The 21,101-nt window shown below is 45.3% G+C and overlaps 1 protein-coding gene across 1 annotated transcript in view; it reads left to right on the top strand.

The window, feature by feature from the left end:
- UBN2 (ubinuclein 2) overlaps positions 1 to 21,101 on the top strand; it is a 655,942-nt gene that overhangs the window by 545,604 nt on the left and 89,237 nt on the right. The window contains exon 15 of the mRNA XM_082266188.1: positions 10,193 to 10,430. Within this exon, the coding sequence (XP_082122314.1) occupies positions 10,193 to 10,430 (238 nt within the window). The remainder of the gene's footprint in view (positions 1 to 10,192; positions 10,431 to 21,101) is intronic.

The following is a 21,101-nucleotide window of genomic DNA, read 5'->3' as shown; positions in this document are numbered from 1 at the left end:
CACTCCTGAACCAGAGACACTGTCAGAAGCCCCTTGCCTGGACTAAGGGGAAAAGGGGCTACACTGTTGCTCAGTGGTCCAAAGTAATCTTTTCGGATGAAAGTAAATTTTGCATTTCATTTGGAAATCAAGGTCTCAGAGTCTGGAAGAAAAGTGGAGAGGCACAGAATCCAAGTTGCTGAGGTCCAGTGTGAAGTTTCCACAGTCAGTGATGATTTGGGAGCCATGTCATCTGCTGGTCTTGGTCCACTGTGTTTTATCAAGTCCAAAGTCAGCGCAGCCCTCTACCAGGAAATTCTAGAGCACCTCATGCTTTCCTTTGCTGACCAGCTTTATAGAGATGCTGATTTAATTTTCCAGCAGGACTTGCCACCTGCCCACACTACCAATACCTGGTTTTATGATCATGGTATCACCGTGCATGCTTGATTGGCCAGCAAACTCGCCTGACCTAAACCCTATAGAGAATCTGTCAAAATTAAGATGAGACACCAGACCCAACAATGCAGAGGAGCTGAAGGCCACTATCAAAGCAACCTGGACTTCCATAACACCTTAGCAGTGCCACAGGCTGATCACCCCCATGCCACGCCGCATTGATGCTGTGTAAATCATGCAAAAGCAGCCCTGACCAAGTATTGAGTGCATACTATACTGTACATGGACAACATTGTATTAAACATAATTTTTTCTTATTGGTCTTATGTAATAATCTAATTTTCTGAGATACTGAATTTTAGGTTTTCACTAGCTGTAAGCCATAATCATCAAAGTGAAAAGAAAGACATGCTTGAAATATATCACTCTGTATGTAATGAGTCTATATTAGTTTTACTTTTTGAATTGAATTACTGAAATGTTACTTTTTGATGATATTTAATTATTTTTTAGATGCACCTGTATGTGCTTCTATCATTCGTCTGTAGTCTGTCCACTTCCTTCTTATAGTCTTATAGCCCCCCCACCTTATTGGAAGGTCTTATAACTACATCCTTTATTTCTACTAATCTCTTTATACCTTTCTTCACATATTCTTGGCCGGCAACTTTTTTTTATTTCCAGTTCCTCTAAATCTTTTGAAACTCATTCTTTAAAAACCTCTAACTAATATAATATAATAACTAATATATGTGTTATTGCTGCGATCGCCAGGAGCAGGAGAATTTATTTTGGGTTGTTCTTTTGTGGTAGGTTATGGTTGTAGCAAGAAATATACAGTTAAAAAAAAAAAAAGTCCAGTTTTTCCTAGATATAAAAAAACAAAAACAGGAGATATCTGTTACCGTTTGCCACCAAATGAAAGCCCAATTTGTCCTGAAAAAAAATCAAGTTTTAATCCACCTCGATGCACAAAGTAGTTGTGATGATATGTACGGTTTTGCTAACACATGTCAAATTTTGGCTTAGGCGTTGAGATTTGTTTTCCCCTAGGCATGAAGGGGTTAACAAGCATTGTTGCCTATTCCTACCTTTTGTTATTCTGAAGAAAATGGTGTTCGAGTCTATGTGCAGGGTGAATCAGTATAGGGGTGGTTTAATAATTATTCAGCTGCTGCACCTGCATAGCTATGATGAGGCAATTGGCAGGGTCTGCATCCCTTTAGATGTGATTTTTTTTTTTTTTTTGGGAGTACCTTACTAAAAACTAAATTTTAGCTGCAGGGGATGCTCAAAACCTGATTTGTATTTTAGTGCCGAATTATGTGAAAATCAGTAAGCCAATCACACAAGCAGGAAATTACATTTTCACGGGGCGTTCTGTACACCATCTGTTTAAAGAGCGCCTCCAGGTAGGCATATTGCACTGTATTATAAAGAAAATTACAGCGCTGCAGATTGAAAGGGAAAGGTAATTTTTATTAACATTCGATTACAATATGATTTCAGTTGCCATTTTACGCTATATATTTTTTTTTTATGTGCTAATTTTTTCCCCACAAAAGTGGAGTTACCTGTTGAGTTATATATACAATACATTCACCTACTGGCGTCTTTGTCTTTTGAACTTTTTTTTGACACTCTTTTCAATTCTCCTGTCTCCTCTTCATCTCATCCATTCTCCATTCTCTCCTCTCCCTAACTGGACTGTCTCTTCCTAAAAAAAGAAACAAGGGGACAGAGGAGCTGGTGACTTATCATCATGTTCTCTTACATACTTCAATGTAAAAAAAATGGTTATAGGTGGAGTAATAAGAATTTGTGGTGTTTCTTTTTTTTTTTTTTTTTTTCCACTGTTCATTCTGTTTTTTCCATCCATTTGGTTGTCTCCGCTATCTTCCTTCTCCTCTCTCTTGCCAACCCCTATTTCTAGTGGTATTTGGGGAAAACATAATTTCTCATTCGTTCATTGACAGACGCAGCTCCATATCCTTGACCATTGGGTTATGCTGTCCTCTACAGGAGTAGGACACTAGGCAGAAAAAAACTTTACCATGCCTATAGGGCAGTCCCTGCAGGCATATACACCCACGCACTCTGCTATAGGTTTCAGTTTAGGTGTAGGACCTAGTTCCCGGCTGGGACTTCGGTCTTAGCTTGCTTTTTTATTTTAAAGGGAACCTTTGTTGAAAACTGCAGTCAACAGCAGGACTGGGGTTTGGACTGAATATTCTAGATCCTTAAGGTCTTCCAGACCGGCCAGCGTGCGTGTGCAGGTTATAGCCCATCGCTAGGCCTTGCAACGACAGAGCCCCAGTAGACAGGGGCTAGCCCGTGAGTGAAACACCTCGCTGGGGTGCACACGACCTGGTTCAACCTGGAGTCGCAGCGTACCCCTTGGCAGTCGGTCTGGGGTGGTGCCGACCCAATATCGTTGGTATGGTAAGTAAGTTTCCCCCTATAACTCATCAACGGGATTCCACGGGGGTGGACGCGCCAAGGCCGCTTTAGCGGATCCACTGGGGGGGGGTTAATCCTGGTGGGGGTCTCTGACAGGGACCCCCCGATGCCACTTAACGTTTGGACCCCTTAGGGCAGGGATCCTCAAACTATGGCCCTCCAGCTCCAGCAGGACTACACTTCCCATGAGGCATTGGAAAACTCTGATATTCACAGACATAACTAGGCATGATGGGAATTGTAGTTCCGAAACAACTGGAGGGCCATAGTTTGAAGACCCCTGCCTTAGGGGGTCCTGGAGACCACATGACCTGCCGTGGGGGCCACCATTTTGCTGTAGAATCGTTCAGCCTCATTTTGCAGACTTCCCCATAGAAATAAATGGGCGGACATGTTTTTGTGGTTTCCCCATAAGTATGCATTGGACGGCCATTTTCTTGGAGTCTGCGATTGCTGGACAGCAGCTAGGTCTTTACTCTAGTGAATGACCCAGGTATTTCCTTTTTCTGTGAAGATCGTTTTTTCTAATAGCAGAACGATCCTGTTCGCCCCAATATCGATTGGTGGTATGTATATTGGGGTCCCTGTAGGTCTTCCTCGCTCACCCTGCTATCGGCAGTGCTAGTGACTGGGACTTGTAGTACCGCTGGTGCAGCGGCGCGGTCTGTTTTTTTTTTTTTTTTTTTTTTGCAGTTTTCTTAAAGTGACACTGCGTTATTCCAGGGTTCATAATGAAGTCCCAGGAACACATTTTGCCTACTGATCCCCTCCTTGCGGTTGCGGGGACCTCCGGGTCGCAACCCCTGTCTGCCTTGATGGCAGTTTTGGAAAACCTGGTGTCAAAAGTGGATATGGTTTATCAAAAATACCACTAGTAAAAAGCACCCTATGCCCTCCCCTGCCTCTCCTGTATCCTGAGATTCTGGGGTAGATATGGCCACCACGGACGTAGGTTACCCTAAGGGTTCTGCTTGATCGCAATCGGATGGCGAGGACGACATATCCTCATCTGCAGCCATGCGGGAAAACATGCTGGTGGAGGCACTTAAAGTGTCAGTGCAGTAAACTCTCAAAATGGCGGATGATTCTGCAGCGTCAGGGACGCAGGTGTCTTTTGGCATTCGCAAATCCCAGAAGTCGGCCAAGGTTTTCCCTTGTCCGGAGCTTTTTTACAAAATTGGCAGTGAACAGTGGAGGCCCATCAAACAGATGTTAGTGGTGCCAAAGCGTTTTAAAAGGCGCTAACCGATTTAAAAGGCGTACCACCAAAGGTGTACCATCCGGTTTCCAGACTGAACAAATCTACTGTGGTCCCAGTCGAGGAGTCCCCAGTCTTTACAGACCCTCTGCCCCGCCATTTACACGTGCTAGTGGGCTCAATCCTTAAACCGATCTTCGTGATCACTCTGGTTTCCCAGACTATAACGGAATGGACAAAGTTACTAAAAAGGGACTTGGAAACAGAACAGCTCTCTCCAGGCTTGACAGAGCCCTACTATTAATATGTGATGAGTCGCTAGATGTGGCCCCCCTTGTAGCCAGATTGTCCGCGGTGGGGGTAGCTATTAGACGCATGGTGTGGCTAAAAAGCTGGTCTGCAGATCAGGCCTCAAAAAAGGCTTGATCAGATCTCCCCTTTTTGGCAACCATTTGCTTGGTTCCTCATTGGATGAGTTAATGAAAGGACTCACAGGCAGGAAGAGAACTCTTCTTCCTCAATCCACCAAGGGCAAGCCACCACGTAATAGATGGGGGCCTTCTTTCACAGGCGGCCCTTTCGTGCCTCTGGCACGCAGGAAAAAGTGTCTAAGCTATTCTGGGGGTTCCAGGAAGACATGGTCGGGTAAGCTGAGAACAGGCCAATCCAGACCTGCATGCAAATCCTGTCAGCATGATGGGACGCCCTCATCCATATCTGGATGTCTTCGCTTCTTTCCAGAACCATGGACTTCCTTGATTCACGACAAATGGGTCCACAAACTGACCCGATCAGGTTACAAGATTAAATTCCGGTCTTTACCGTCAGACAGGTTCTTCCCGTCCATTCTACGCCCAGACCAGGTTAAGGGATCTACGAGAGGCGGTACAAGATCTGCTGTTGCAAGGGGTGATTGTTACGGTTCCTTCTCAGGAACGCTTTCAGGGTTTCTATTTAAACCTGTACACTGTGCCCAGGAAAGAATGCAAAGTACATCCAATCCTGGACCTCAAGGCTCTGAACCGCTTTGTGCGGGTACAGAAGTTTTGAATGGAGTTAGTTCGCACGGTAGTGGCGGTTTCACACCAAGGAGACTTTTTGGCCTCCATTGATATCAAGGATGCATATCTACACATCCCTAAATACGCTGGACACCAACATTTTCTTCGCTTCGCTGTAGGAGAGGAGTATTATGAATTTGTGGCGCTACCCTTTGATCTCGCCTCCGCCCCAGGGTCTTCACCAAAGTCTAGGCTCCGGTATTGGCATTACGGCGACAACGGGGGATTGCGGTACTAGGGTACCTGGAAGATCTCCTCTTAAGAGCAGACTCACATTCAGCCCTGTTGGGCGACTTGGCAATCACTGTACCGACTCTGCAAGAGTTCGGTTGGAACTTAAATTTAAAAAAATCTGCCCTGGTACCATCCTTTAAAACTGGATTATCTGGGCCTGACTCTGCACTCCGCTTCGGCAAGGTTCCCCCCCCCCCCCCTTGCATGCGAGCCTTAGGTCTTATGGTGTCCACCTTCAAGGCGGTTTTGTTTGCTCAGTTCCACACGAGACCCTTGCAAAGGGAAATTCTTGTCAAATGGAACAAGGATCCAAAGTCCTTGGACAATATGATTCGGTTGAGTCACAACACAAACACTGCTCTTCTCTGGTGGCTTCACTCATTAGCACTATGCCAGGGCAAGTCCTTCCTCCCCTTGTATTGGACTGTGGTAACCACAGACGCCAGCATGTCTGGCTGGGGAGGAGTGCTGGGGAAGCTGTGTGTCCAGGGGTCCAAGGTGTTAAAAACTGGCAGGGGGGATTACCTGAGTCATCAGGTGTTGAATCAGGAGGAATGTTCTCTGCACCCAGAGGTGTTTCACCTCCTGTGTGTCCGGTGGGGGACACCCGACTTTGACCTGTTAGCTTCTCACCTCAACAAGAAGGTTTAGAGATTTGTAGCCAGGTCTCAGGATCCTCTGGCCGACACCACAGACACACTGGTGGCTCCTTGGGGTCAGTATCGACTGATCTATGCGTTCCCTCCACTGAAACTCCTGCCGAGGCTTTTACGCAGGATAGAGGTGGAAGGGATTCCGGTCATTCTGGTGGCCCCAGACTGGCCTAGCTGATCTTGGTACGCAGATCTGGTAAGGTTGATCGCCAATTCTCCTTGGAGACTTCCTCTCAGGGAAGCTGTGTCAAGGGCCGATCTTCCATCCTGCTTTACAGTCGTGTGGCTGTTGAAAGCCAGGTATTGAATTTTAGAGGTCCTTCTGATTCAGTGATTCCTACACTGTTCAAGGCCAGAAAGTCTACTTCTAGGAAGATCTATAATCGAACATGGAAATCGTACATCTCATGGTGTGACTCGTTGAAGGTGCATCTTTTTTTGGGGGCTAGGATTTTGACCTTTCTTCAAAAAGAGGTTGAACAGCGGTTGGCTTTTGGCACTATCAAAGGCCAAGTGTTGGTCTGGCTGTGTTTTTCCAACGTCCTTTAGCTATGCATGCCTTGATTCACTCTTTTATTCAAGGGGTTTGCCACGTGGCTCCTCCGAGGAGATCTCCGCTACCTCCATGGGATCCTAATTTGATATTGTCTGTTCTTCAAAAACCTCCTTTTGAGAACATTAGGGATATTCCTCTGCTTACACTGTCTCAGAAGGTTGCCTTTTTGGTGGCTATTACTTCTGCCTCCAGAGTATCTGAATTGGCAGCGTCCTGCCGTTCACCTTATCTTGTGGTCCACAGAGATAAAGTGGTACTTCGACCTAATCAGTCTTTTCTTCCTAAGGTGGTTTCTGATTTCCATTTGAATGAAGATATTGTGTTGCCTTCACTCTGTCCTAAGCCCAAGCATCCCAAGGAAATTGATTGCATTCTTTGGATGTGGTTCGGGCAATTAGAGTTTACCTGGCGGTTACTGAATCTTTCAGGAAATCAGACTCTCTCTTTGTCCTCACCGAAGGACCTCAAAAGGAATAGGCTGCGTCTGCTGCAACCATATCCAGATGGATCAAAGAGACGGTGGTACAGGCTTATTCACTGAAGGGTCAGGTTCCTCCTTTCCCTGTGAAGGCGCATTCTACTAGGGCGCTGAGTGCCTCTTGGGCTTTTCACCATCAGGTGTCAGTAATGCAAGTTTGCAAGGCGTCAACTTGGTCGTCTGTGCATACGTTCACAAAATTCTACAAGGTAGATGTGTTGGCATCCTTGGATGCTTCTTTTGGTTTTGCAGGCTGCTGTTTAAAAAAGCAATTTGTCTCTTTGAGGGTGTATGTTGTTTCTAGGTGAGCTCCAATTGTTCCTGGTTGAGCTCCATGTTACCTGGTTGGCTAAGTTTAGCCCTTGGGAAATTAGGTTCTTTTCTGCGTTGTTTTTCTCTCCCCTCATGCAAATACTGCTTTGGGACGTCCCAGTGGTCAAAAAGGATATGGAGCAGCATCTGTCAATGAACGATAGAGAAAACTGGATTTTTGACTTACAGTAAAATCCTTTTCTCTAAAGTTGACAGATGGAGCACCCGCCGCTCCAATTATCAGTGGGATGGGGTTGTTTTCTTCTAAACACTGCTTGCAACAAAACTGAAGCCTATAGCAGAGTGTTTGGGTGTATGCCTGCCGGGACTGCCCTATAGGCATGGTAAAGTTTTTTCCCGCCTAGTGTCCTACTCCTAGGGGGCAGCATAACCCAATGGTCAAGAAGGATATGGAGCTGCGTCTGTCAATGAACTTCAGAGAAAAGGATTTTACGGTAAGTCAAAAATCCAGTTTTCTCTTTAAACTCTAAGATCGGGGGAGGGGGGTGCCCCCCCACAAATCAGGATTCCCCAAACCGTGTACATTCACATACATGTCCTGCCCACTGATGACCTCATCAGTGTGCTCCCATATATCAGTTGCCCCTGTCAAAGTACCCCCTTACATCAGGTGTCCCCATCAGAGTGCCCCCTTACATCAGGTGTCCCCATCAGAGTGCCTAGTGTACATGACCAATATGTTCCTGCAGGCAGGGGGTGCGAGCTAGGAGGTGAACTTTGCTGCAGGGAATGGGGCACATATGTGATGTCTTTGGTTGCTAGAGCCCCGGCGGTCCTAGCAACCAATGACTGCTGCTCAGTGGGGATCCAGCACTGCAGACCAATGGTCTGGACTTGAGTATCACTCAGTATGGACTAGGGCTGAAACAACTAATCGACTAAATCGATAATAATCGATAATGACAATCGTTGTCAACGATTGTCATTATCGATTAGTTGCTCCGTCGATTAGTTGTGCTGCATTCTTGACATTCCCCGACTGTCAGCGAGCTCCGTCTGCTCTGTGAAGCTGCAGTGTGCACTCACTGTGTCTCTCTCACAGCACGGCTTCCGTGACCTCCCTCCTCCCCCTCCCCTCTCCTTTCCTCTCTGCCTTCTTGCTGAGTCAGTGAGGGAGTGAGTCATATCGAGCTGAGGGAGAAGCAGCAAAACGTGAGTGCCGAGCTTAGTACTAGTTACAGTGTCCATTCCATGCAATGCAGCCCGCCAAAAAACCGAATAAAAGCTTATCCAGATAAACGAGTTAATATTCCTTATGAAGTGCAATATTATAATAGAAAAATAAGTGATTAAAAACGTCCATATAACACATATAGGTGGTCTTTCTTTGCTCCCTATTTCATATCTATGGCTGACATGGATGTTTTTATTCACTTATTTTTCTATTATAACATTGCACCTTATAAGGAATATTAACTCTTTTATCTGGATAAGCTTTTATTATATTATTTACAGTATATAGCAGCTTAATTAAAAAAAAAAAGTTTTGGTATAAGTGCCGGTTCACACTTGTGCGGTTTGCGAGATTGCATGTAATTCGGAGCGCACTGCTCCTAAATTACATGCGATCTCATGTGCGGATGCGTGTTCAGCCATACACGAGGCTTTTTTTGAGCCGCCTCAGAATCAGATCGCACAGTGGTTAGTGGTTCACATTTGTGCGATCCGATTTTGTGCGAACTTGCAGATCGCACTGCAATATGCGATCGCAACTGGGGGTGTCGTTAACTTTTAATTTGCACCCCCTGCGTATCGCATATGGCAGTGTGAACTGCCAGATGTACGGATGCGATGGCCTTAATGCCGGTTCACATTTGTGCGATGCGGGAACGCTGCGAATATTCAGCATGTTCCCGCATCGCATCCGCACATCTGGCAGTTCACACTGCCATTTGCGATACACAGGGGGTGCAAATTAAAAGTTAACGACACCCCCAGTTGCAATTGCATATTGCAGTGCGATCTGCAAGTTTGCACAGAATCAGATCGCACAAGTGTGAACCACTGTGCGATCCGATTCTGAGGCGGCTCAAAAAAAGCCTCATGTGCGAGTTTGCTGTGGTTGCGCTGCGAATTCAGCCATACAAAGTATATGGCGGAACTTGCATCCGCACATGAGATCGCATGTAATTTATGAGCAGTGCGCTCCAAATTACATGTGATTTCGCAAACCGCACAAGTGTGAACCGGCACTAACACTCTGTTTGTTCATTATTATCTTAAATAAATGAAAAAAAAGGCATATTGAGTTTTTTTATGATTTTATCCGATTAATCGAAAAAATAATCGGCAACTAATCGATTATTAAAATAATCGTTAGTTGCAGCCCTAGTATGGACCATGGTCTGTCATTTAGTGAAGACTCCTATACATCAAGAGTGGTGGCCACTGGCTATATATTTCCGGGGAGGGGGGTTATAGGTCAGTGGCTGCTGACACTAGCTTGATAACCGAAACAAGTTACTGCAGTTACTGTTTTTTTGAGTTGTGACAGCGGGTGCGGGGAGAGGATTTCCCACCCACCATCACAATGGGGGATTGGGTCAAGGTGGTGGCAGGTTATTTAGTAACATGTTAGATGAACCTAGCCATTTGTTTCTGCAACACAGAGATATTACTGGTATATTGCCACGTAGGGAAGCTGAAATTTAGAAAATAAAAATGAGCGTAGCCTTTAAGCCTTTTGTAGGTGCATCACATTAGGCAAGTCTGGGTTTTACTCAAAGTGCTGCACAATTTAAAAACTTGGTTTATTTCTTTAATTCTGAAAGTTTCCTGTGTATTTAAATTATGAAAAGCTGTGTTTTTTTACTGACCACTAACACGAGTTTTCTTTTATAGTCTGCAGCATCTCTTCTTGCAAATACATCACCTTTGACCCTTATGGCTGCACCATTATCTGTAGCTAATCCCAACGTGACGACAACCTCACTTAGTCCATTTGGCATGTTGGGTGGCCTGGTACCAGTTAATATGCCATTCCAGTTTCCTTTGGAGTTGCTTACCTTTGGGAGTGACACTGCTGGTGCAACATCTCCATGTTCTACCTCAGCGGCATTTCATCATAATATCACTCAGAGTAAGCACATCAAAATTATCCTATTTAAAATATTTTTCTTGCGTATCAATTGTTTTGTTTAATTTAACATGTGTGGTAAGTTTTGTTTATGAATAATTTAAAAACTTGTTTTAATGCATTTTTATTCACTGTATGTACTTTATTCTTTTTATTATAATTGGGCAATTTAGCCTAATTTAACTAGTGCTGCTGCATAATCAATGTGTTTTTATAGCACGTGTTTATGCAAGTTTTTGGTGCGTTTTCATGCTTCATATGTTATTTTTGTAAAAGAAGGATACTGGTTGTTAAACACGAAACACTACCAAAAAATGCTCCAGAATGCATCTGCATGCCTTTTTTATGCACTCCCATAGAAGTCTATAAAGCCAAAATTGCATTTTGCTACAGCAAAAGAAGCTCCTGCAATTCTGGAAAAATGCACTGCTCCATGTTACATTGAAGTGAAGAGATACCACTGGAAATAATGGGATTTCCATTGGCGTTCTTTGCAGCACAATGGCAGATACAGGTGAAATTAACTAGTGTAAACAGGGCCTTAGATGAGGGAGTTGCTACATCTCATTTAATCTCTCATAATAAAATATATGTACTTAAATCCATCCATATTTTTTGTACATTTAAATGCTTTAATAGAGAATTATGGTTTTAGTTTTTTTTTTTTTAGTTTTTTTTATTTTTTTTGAGAATTATACTTACTTAGGTGGATGCAGCATTGGTCAGACACTGCATCTGTCCCCCAACACTTCTACACTGAGAACTGAGCGATCGAACACCGCCAATTACTCGGTTCTGACAGTTCCCCGAGCAGAAAGGTGCTGACTGTCAGTAGGCAGCTCTCTGCTCTGCTCCCTGCTCGCTCATAGTAGCGCTGAGCTGTGGAGGGGCGGAGAGCGGCTGGCTCAGGCTCTCAACTGCTCGCTGAGAGGCTGAGGTGGGTGTCAGTAAAGGCACCTAAGGGATTCTGACTCCATGGTCTTGATGACGCGGTGCCTGGACCAACATCTGTGACGTCCATAGGATGTGATCAATAGGAGATGTACAGCCAAACGAGCTTTGGCTATACATCTCCTTTTAACAATATTATTATCTGCCCAGTTAACCCACCCTTTCTCAACTAGTATGCCCCCAGAGGTCCTCAGGTGTGCCGAGGAATCATGGGAGAGGAGGGCTGACTGACAGAGAGCTCGGTAAGTCTCAAAAGTCAGAGTAAAGGGAGGGGGAAGTGTGCTGTGCTTTCTGTACCCGACTAAAGGCTAAATAAAAAAGGTACTGTGCTAGAAAGTTTCAAAAGGCTTTATATATATATATATATATATATATATATATATATGTGTGTGTGTATGTATATATAAATATATATATATATATATATATATATATATATATATATATATATATATTTTTTTTTTTTTTTTTTTAATATATAAATTTATATATATATATATATATATATATATGTGTGTGTACACGGATATATATATACACACACATATATGTGTGTGTGTGTGTGTGTACATGTGTCTGTATGTGTGTTCTAATCTTGACCCCCTTGTTCCTGTACCATCACAACTGCTTTTGTAGGGCTTGTTTGTGATATCAGCAAGGACTGCTGCTACTCTGTAAAGCAATCCATGCTTTGATCGCTTTTCAGAAGCATTTAACAGGTGGTAAAGAGGCAATATGTTTCCTCACCACCTGTTTTAAGCCCGTAAATGCAGCATTACCACACCACAACCATGCAATGCACACAATTGCGGGGTATTTGCAGTGCAGCCCCATTCACCTTGGGTATACCTCCAGCTGCAGCCACAGCATGTGTACTCCCCCAGCTGCTGCCTTTGCAGCTAAAGGGGGAGAAGTGGGGGCGGTAAAAACAGCTAAACCATGTGGTTTTACCGACCCTCCAACCTGCCATGTGAACAAGCCCTTGGTTCACATCTGTGTGGCTGCGTGTAGGGTATCCTATTCATTTCAATGGGCTTTCCTACCCACAGAAATGCAGTGAAAGTCCCTGACCCTTTTTTTTTTTTAAATTGGGTCGCACCAAAAACACCCCATGTATTCCAATGTGTTGGGTGCCATTAATAATTAATGGCACCCCTAAAGAGCAGAGCATTTGTCTGTGTCAGGAACGAGCGCGATTGTGCGTGTGTTCCGCGACACACAGTAATGTGAACCAAGCCTTGGACAGGGGTGTTTCAAGACTGAAAATACTTTTCAAGGGTGCCCCGACTGAAAAAAGGTTGAGAAACACTGAGCTAACCTATTTAACACTATGCATCAGGATTTGAAACCTGCAATCTGTGTAATAGACATAACCCTTTTGTTCTTTTTTTTTTTATAATATACACACAGATACATATCCCAAGTTCTTTTCTGGGGATAGAAATTCAGAACTTTTACAGATGTTTCTCATCTGTCAATTATCAGAAAATAGTTTAAGTAAAATGTGAGTCTTTTATAAATGCACAGAATTTCTTAAATTGTCAGAATCGGCCTCTATCCTTAATCCCTTCTCATCTGTCAGGTGCTGCATCTGTCCCCTTCTGCTTCTAAGACTGATAACTGAGCGATCAAGGACTGCTGGTTATCGGTTCTCAGCCATTGAGCAGAGAGCCGGTCAGTGTCACTGGCTATCTGCTCTGCCAGCTGTCGATGCAGGCATCTGGGTGGATCACGATTGTAAAGATGTGATCTTTCCGGAGCCTGGACCGTCTCAGTGACGTCAGCCGAAAGCAGGAATTTAGCCACTGTCGGCAGAATGAACTGCACGCTTGTTATCCCCAGGAGAAGTATAACCAATATAGCTCTCTGGAACAACATTCTGCAATGTTATTTCTCGTATATAGTAGTTTTATATTTTGATTTGGAAACGTATCCGTTACTGGGTCATTTTAAAAAGCCTCTGATTACACATTTCCCAAGTCCTCTTCTAGGACAGTTCACATGAGAGAGAGACTCCTCCCACCAGGAATCACATATTCCACTTTTTCTTTAAAAGCCCCGACATGCTCCCAAGTCCTCAGTTTCATAGGACACATCCCCAGTTTGTTTTGTTGTTTTGCTATCAGGCCAGCATGCAGAGTGCAGGGGCCTCCTGAGCACGGTAATCTTTTTTACAAGGCAGGGGCTTTGGTGGTATGACCTTTACTTAGGATCACAGGAACCGCTTATGGGTTCCATCATTTTACTGTGTTTGGTTGTTGAGGGATCTCTCAGCAAGCTGTCCCCACTCAGGGGATTGCTGCCTGGTGATTATCAGTAACCAGAGGGTTACTCCCTGAGGAGAGGAGCCATGTCTTTTGCATACCTGTTGGGCTGGAACACAGTAGTGCTCTTTAAAATCGTGGCCCTGGTGCCTCTGGCATCCGTGTGATGTCACTTCCGATCGCACGTAGATGTAATTTATGCCGGAACAGGAAGTCTGAGCATTTACAGCTATTGAGGCATGGGCTCCTCTGTCCTTGCTACAGCTGATAGGATCCACATTGGCTGCAAGGGAGCCACAGGCCGAGGATAGAGGAAGGGGCGGGGCCCCATCTACTTCACATTTACACTGTGGGCTGGCTCTCAAGCAGGTGTGCAAGGGCAGCAATACGGGAGCCAGTGTGTCAGAGCTGGAGGAGACCAGCACTAAGGTAGGACCTACGTGGCTGTTGTTTTTTCTTTTTTTTTTTTTTACTCCTTTACCTGTATCTAACTGGGCTCAGGGGTGTGTGGTGTAGTGGCTGGCAAGCTTTGCTTTGTTTGGCAACCTCTGGCTTGTGGTGCATACCTTCTGCATATGGTTTGGTTGTGGGGTATTTTCCCCTTCTCTCTCTGGTAAAGCTTTATGCTGAAACAGGTTCTTAGGGGGCTGTTTTTTCCCCTCTCGCTTCAGTCTGGGGCCCTAGAATAGAGGTGGGAGAAATAGGTGTCCCTGGAGGTCAAAAATAAATGTGCTTCTTGTAAAAGGAAATTGTCTTGCTCATGGAAGAGACCTCTTTGTCAGGATTATATTGAACTAGGTAAAAAAAGTAATGAAGAGATGACTTAAACATTTCAGTCTTTCAGAAACCAGTTGCAGGAGTCTGGACACAGTGAAAGTCATCCTGACACTTCTGGTACTCTACTCCCTCAGCCACTGCCTTAAGATGCTATTAGAGGAACAAGGGGTCTCCGAGGAATACTCTTACAGCATGTCAGAATCAGAAGGGGTAATTGATGATAAAGCTTCTAAAACAGAAATAGTTTTGTTTTTTATCAGATAAGACAGATGATCTTCTGAAAGCAATCTATGATGCATTAGCACGTGGGGAAGAGCAGTAGAGTTTATCATTGCATGATCAACTATAGGCAGGGTTATAGAAGAAATGCCTACGCACCTTCCCGGTTCATTCTACTCTGCTGGACACTGGTTCATTCCAAATAACTTGAAAAGAGATTTCCCTTCAAAGAAGAGCATGCTTTGCTCTGGGAAACATGTCCTATGTTTAGATGCTCCGCGTCTAAAGATGCTATGGATCGTAAAGAAGAAACATTTTTGAAACAGGCCTGGGAGGCTAGCTGTGAACTTTACACCAACCATAGCAACTGAATGCGTAGCCCATACCCTGGAGCTTTTGTTGTTCCTGGGGGTGTTTATGGTCTTGGTTAACTTGAAAGATGCATGTTTACACTTTTTGATAAGGGAGACCTTAAAGCGGAGTTCCACCCAGTGCACATTTTTTTTAAAAAATATACCCCCGGGACAGTCAGGGCTAGTACATTCCACAATGGCTAGCCTCTGATCTGTCCCGGGTTGCACTTACCTTTTAGGAGAAATACTTACCTTGAAAAAGTATTCTCCAGCGCTGCCATCTCAGGTGTGGGCAGCTTGAAGCCAGCGCAATCCTCTTCTGTGTCCTCTTCCTTCTTCTTCGGTCCCACGATGCACTGCACCGGCCCCGACGTCACTTCCGGGCACGCGCGTCATCCCTCCACAGCTTCTGGGCATGCCCAGAAGCTGTTTAGAAGGGAATGACGCGCACGCGCCGGAACTGACGTCGGGGCCGGTGCAGGCGCAATGATTCCTGGAAGCGATGACGTTCAGCTCCCAGGAATCATTGCAAAAGCCAGGAAGTGACGAATCGCCGCCGAGGGGAGGAAGAAGGAAGTAAGGTAAGTATATTTTCTCTACAAGGTAAGTAAAAAAAAAATTGCGATTATCCATTTGTTTTTCAGGTGACCCAGAGCGAGAAGATGGAGGTAAGTATAAAATTAGGGTGGAACTCCACTTTAAAGAAATTTCTAAGGTTTGCACTCAAGGGGCCAGAGAAAATGCTGTATTTTCTAGTTCAACGCCCTACCTTTCAGCCTATCTTTGTCCCACTGCATTTTTACAGTGGTGTTGGCAAAACATTTGCAAGTCTTTAAGGTTGAGAGAAAAATCTCTGCTTACTTGGGCTACACAATAGATGCATTGAATGCTAAGCTGTATCTGGCTTTGGAAAAGGTGCAGGATCTGCAAGAAGATGTGGTTCAGCTATTGAGTGCATTAGAATGCACAATAAGGATGCCATGTACCTGTTGGGATGCTTGACGGCAGCAATACTAGGGGTCCAATGGGCACAGCTGCATTCAAGGACCGTTCAAAGTTAAGTTCTTGCACAGTGAGATGGGCTTCGCTAAACTCAACAACACCTATTTCACAGAAGGTGAAGGAATCTCTCAGGTGGTGGCTAAAACCACAAGTGCTGGGGCAAGGGCACAAATGGACACATTGGGATCCAATCAGAATCACTACAGACTCCAATTCCTGGGGATGGGGAGCTTACTCAGAAAACAACATAGCTCAAAGGAAATTGAAGTTAGTGATGTTGAAATGTTCCTCAAATCTGAGGGAGCTGGCAGCCTTGGCAAAACCTCTCATAGCTTCTCAGAAAAACCGTTCAAATACAGTCGGACAATCTCACTACAGTAGCTTATTTAAACAGACAAGGCTGCACAAGGTTGGAAAAGTTTATGAGAGTGGTAGGTAGGAGAATTTCTAGGCAGAGAGATAGGGGACACCAGAAATGGATCTCTTTGCCAACCAAACCATTGCAAAGCTGAAATAACCTCTATTTAAAAAGACCCACAGAACGCAGACACAGATGCACTAGCTCAATTGCCTCAGTGTTTACACTATGCCTAAAGAATCACTTTGTGAGTCATTTTGTTGGGCATCAGAATTTACCTCAATTACACTGGGTACTTTTTAAAATGCTGACCTACTGACAGTTTTTGCTGATGAAGAGGTTAATGCTGAGAGACTGAATGCTGCAGTATTGTGTGCTTGACACTTGCTTTCTTCCATACAATGCCCAATTGTCTTTGCTGCTGCTCCTGCTTGCATAAAGCCATGTGGAAAAAAACTGTTCCTTCTGGACGCCAACAGTGACTTTAGTTTGGTTGGGTTGGGTTTCATGAGTACCTAAGGCCTTGTCTTTTACACTGAACCTTATGTTACCTTACAACCATGTGGTCGCAACATATGTGATCCTAGAAGGGAGGTGTGACAAAACACGGTGCTGACCTCTTCCCTTCTCACCAACTTGCGACAAATGACTGGTCAACCGCACACTGTGCTGTCACTTACGCAACAATGACCCTCTCAGCCCCACCCTGCACAAAGATTTCCCAGCTTGCAGCACCACAATCTAAGTGCCAACAGAGTGAGAGTGGTTGTCACTGGATTAAGTTAACTAAGCAATTAACCCTTTACACCCCACACTGCCACCAGCTTTGGGCCCATCAACCCTTCACAATATCAGCAATGACCATTATGATTTCAAAATAAACGGGCATGTTCAGAGATTTACAGCATACTCTTAAGCACTCTTAGAGACTAAGAGAGACAGGAATTCTTTGAGTTTGCATTAGCCCAATAGAGACGCAGTATACCCTTTTCAAAATATGGTTTAAAAAGGTGAAAATAAAATCTTTACAAAAAAAGATATTACAAATAGACCACAAGCACAGAAGAGAAAGGGGTGAAAAATAAAGAGTACTTGAAAGTCCTGTTTCAGCAGATTTCAGTCCATGACCAAAGTAATCTATTGGCTCTCATAACTTGACAAGTCCTCTTTTGCTTGATGGTACACGAGAGCTGTCACAAAGTGGTTGCATTACACTTTTCTTCACATCAAGGGGAGTGTTGACAGAGACTCATCTGAAAAATCATCTGGTCTAAGGTGTAGTTGCTGGGATATCACCACATTTATGACCAAGTCCCAGATAGTTTTCCATAAGTATTTAATATCTCTGAATATATGCAGGGTACAGCCCACTACCCTATAATATTATTGTCCAGCATGAAATTAGTTTTGAAATGGATATAGATATTATATGTCTCGGATATCTATTCCTCAAAGGAGGGGTGTCCACTCTCATACCTCTTAGCATTAGGGTGTTAATGTTTAGACCTAAGAAGGTAAATGGGTCCTTGTTCTGATTGTGCTATTATTATTTCATGAGTTATACCATATACTGAGATTATGAAGAGGATGAGACAGAAATGCGAATTGCAAGAGGCTTCAGCGAAGGTATTTACAATAGGATGGTCTGGCAGATCTTGTTTGTTTTCCATGTTGCTCAAGCTTGTGAATTGGACAATTTTACAAGGGTACCTAGACTGAATTTTGTATTAGTTAATAGAGAGGTCTGCGTGTCTGATCAATGGACAGATAAGAAAGTCCTGGCGTGCAACGAAGGTTGTGGATTGTATGAGCTGAATGGAGAAGGGAAGGGGGGAGGGCACTGCAGCTGTCTTATGACCAGATGGCATGGGAGATCTATTACATAAACAAAATGGCTGCTACACACACAGCTTTCCGTATGCCCAGCAACACAACCATTACACCGCCCCCCTGCTTCAGGCGGTGGCATGGGAGAAAACTGCAATTTCCCTTTGAACGCTGCCGAATCTTGCTGGCTTGGCTTGTCGCGACAACCCATCAGCATTGCCATGGTTGCTGCCCTCCTTATGCTGGATTGTGAAGTCATATTGCTGAAGATTTTAGCTCCACCAAAGCAGTTTGCCAGAACCTCAGCAACATGATTTAACCAGCTCAGTGGATTGTGATCAGTGATCACTGTGAAGTGCCGTACATAAAGGTACATTTCTCTGTCGCTCATTGACAGATGCAGTCCTCTTGATTAATATCAAATCGGGTTATACTGCCCTCTACAGGAGTAGGACACTAGGCAGAAGGAAAACGTTCTGGCCACACCTTAGGGGCAGTCCCAGAGGGTATATCCTCTCACTTCTTGCTACAGGATGTCAGTTTTTTCTGTCTAGTTAGGAGTAAGGACCTAAGTTCCTTGCTGGGATCTTTGGTCCTGGCAAGATTTTTTAGAAAAAAATTTTTTTAGGCAGCTTTTTTCTCCAGTTGTTCCTGTGAGATCTTCAAGCAAGTATGCTGAAACTGGGCGACGGGCTGGATGTTGAGATCCAGTGGTCACCCCAGTCAGCCTACGAGCGCGTGCAGGCCCTAGCTCCACGCTGGGTCGGCCGCGACATAGTCCCACTGGACGGGGACTGACCCTGCGAGTTAAACGTCTCGCCGGGACGCCGACGACCAGTTGGAAACTGAGTCACGGCGTCCGTATTGGTCGACAGCCCCCCCACCTCGGTGGAGAGGGGTTCTGTCAGGAGTTGGCGCCCGCCTGTTCCGGTATGGTGAGTAAAATGTTCCCCCTCTCCCCCTGACGGGTTTGTGGGTGGATGCGGGCCCCTCCCTGGGATGATCGGATCCCCCCTCTATCCTATAAACAGGTGTCACAGATCCCCCTCTTGAGGGTGATTTAGTGAATAAGAACCAGGAGGCTTGGTTTGGGAGCTGACTATCCGAGTCACTGTATGAGGGGCACTGTAAAGGGAATATGACTGTAGTCAGTGGCTGGCATTACTGTTAGGATGGCCATGTAGGAGGGTGATAGCATCCTACCTGATACATAAGGTTGCAATAGAGGCCGATGCCTGTGCCTGGACTACCGCCATCCGCAGGCCGCCATCCTCCCACAGGCCGTACACCTCCCGCAGGCCGCTGCCATCTTTCCACGGGCCACCGCCATTCTCCCGCAGGTCCGCCATCTTGGCGTAGCCTCGTGTCTCCAGCATGGGGGCGGCCATTTTGGAGATGACCAAACACCTCGAGGAGTAGCATGGGAGGCGCCTCCTTTACCCGGGAAAACGATCTAAAAGACTTCCTGTCTGTAAGAGACAGCGCTGAGAGCAGGTTGATAGAAACTTCTGTGCATCAGGTGGTGAGCCTTGGGGTCTCTCTCTCTCTCTCTCTCTCTCTCTCTCTGTGGGGTCCAAGCAGGTAACACTGAGGGGCGCTGTTGCGCTGGGGGATTAAAAAAAAAAAAAGTTTTTTTTCTTTGCAATTATTTTTTGTTTGCTGGCAAGTGTCTTGAATAATCATGGACCCTGCCACACATGTATCCCCACCTGATCCCCTCGAGGTGGCCGCAGGACCCTCCAGTACCCCACTTGTGATTGATGCATTATCAGCAGTTTTGGAGTCTTTGGTATCCGGGTGGAGGTGGCCTGTTAGGGACAGGGGTCAAGAAAGCGACCCCCGCCTACCCCTATTTCATCTGACACTTCAGATACGGATTCTGAACTGGTCACTGCAGCTGCAGGTCCCTCTTCTGGGGCTGCTGACTCGGGTACGGTCTCCTGAGACAGTGAGGGGGACGTTTCTGCCTCCGCCATAGCGCAAGAAGAAGCGTTGGTGGACGCACTAGTCATGTCTGTCCGGGAAACCTTAAGTCTTGAGGTTACACCGGCAGAGGTAGCTGACTCTGAAATTCCCTTTGGTACCAGCAAGCCTACTAAAATGGCGAAGGTTTTTCCCTTGCCCAAATGTTTTGGTAATCTAATTAAAGAAGAATGGGATCCTCCGAAACTAACCCCTGCTATTTCCAAACGCATTGCTAGGCGCTATCCGTTTGAGGAATCCCTTTTTAAAAGATGGACGGTACCACCAGTGGTGGACTCACCGATTTCCAGACTAAATATAGCCACTGTTATCCCGTTGGAGGACGCTCCGTCCTTTAGGGATCCGGTGGATCGTAAAATGGAAGCGGAATCCCGCTCCATTTTTTCCCTGATAGGGTCAACCTTTAGGCCAGTGGTTGCCATTGGTTTAGTTTCACAAACATTGACAACAGTTTATCTGTGACGCCGCCCTGGACGCCACTCCCTTGTTAGGGCGTGCATCGGTTTCAGCAGTGGTCCTCAGACGCGTGTTGTGGTTAAAGTGCTGGTCGGTGGTGCGCCCCCACCCATCTCTGGGGTGGGGGGACGTCTTCACCGGTTGCCGGATCCATGGCTTTCCAGAATCCCGGACAAAGGGGTTTGCGAGGTCATACGGTCGGGATACAAGATCGAGTTTCGATCACTTCTACCGATGCGATTCTTCCCTTCCAACATTCTACTATCCCCGGATCGCTTAAAAGCTTTGCGGGGGGCAGTAATGGACTTGATGCAACAAGGAGTGGTAGTTCCCGTTCCTTGAGCAGAACGTTTTCAGGGGTTCTATTCGAACCTATTCACAATACCCAGAAAGGAGTGCAAGGTGCGTCCAATTCTGGACTTAAGAGCACTCAAGTGTTTTGTCCGGGTACAAAAATTCAAGATGGAGTCCATCCGTACAGTGG

Source organism: Pelophylax lessonae, assembly GCF_965119305.1.
Source record: "Pelophylax lessonae genome assembly, chromosome: 8".
NCBI classification, from domain to species: Eukaryota; Metazoa; Chordata; class Amphibia; order Anura; family Ranidae; genus Pelophylax; species Pelophylax lessonae.
This window is presented reverse-complemented; position numbering and strand designations above follow the sequence as displayed.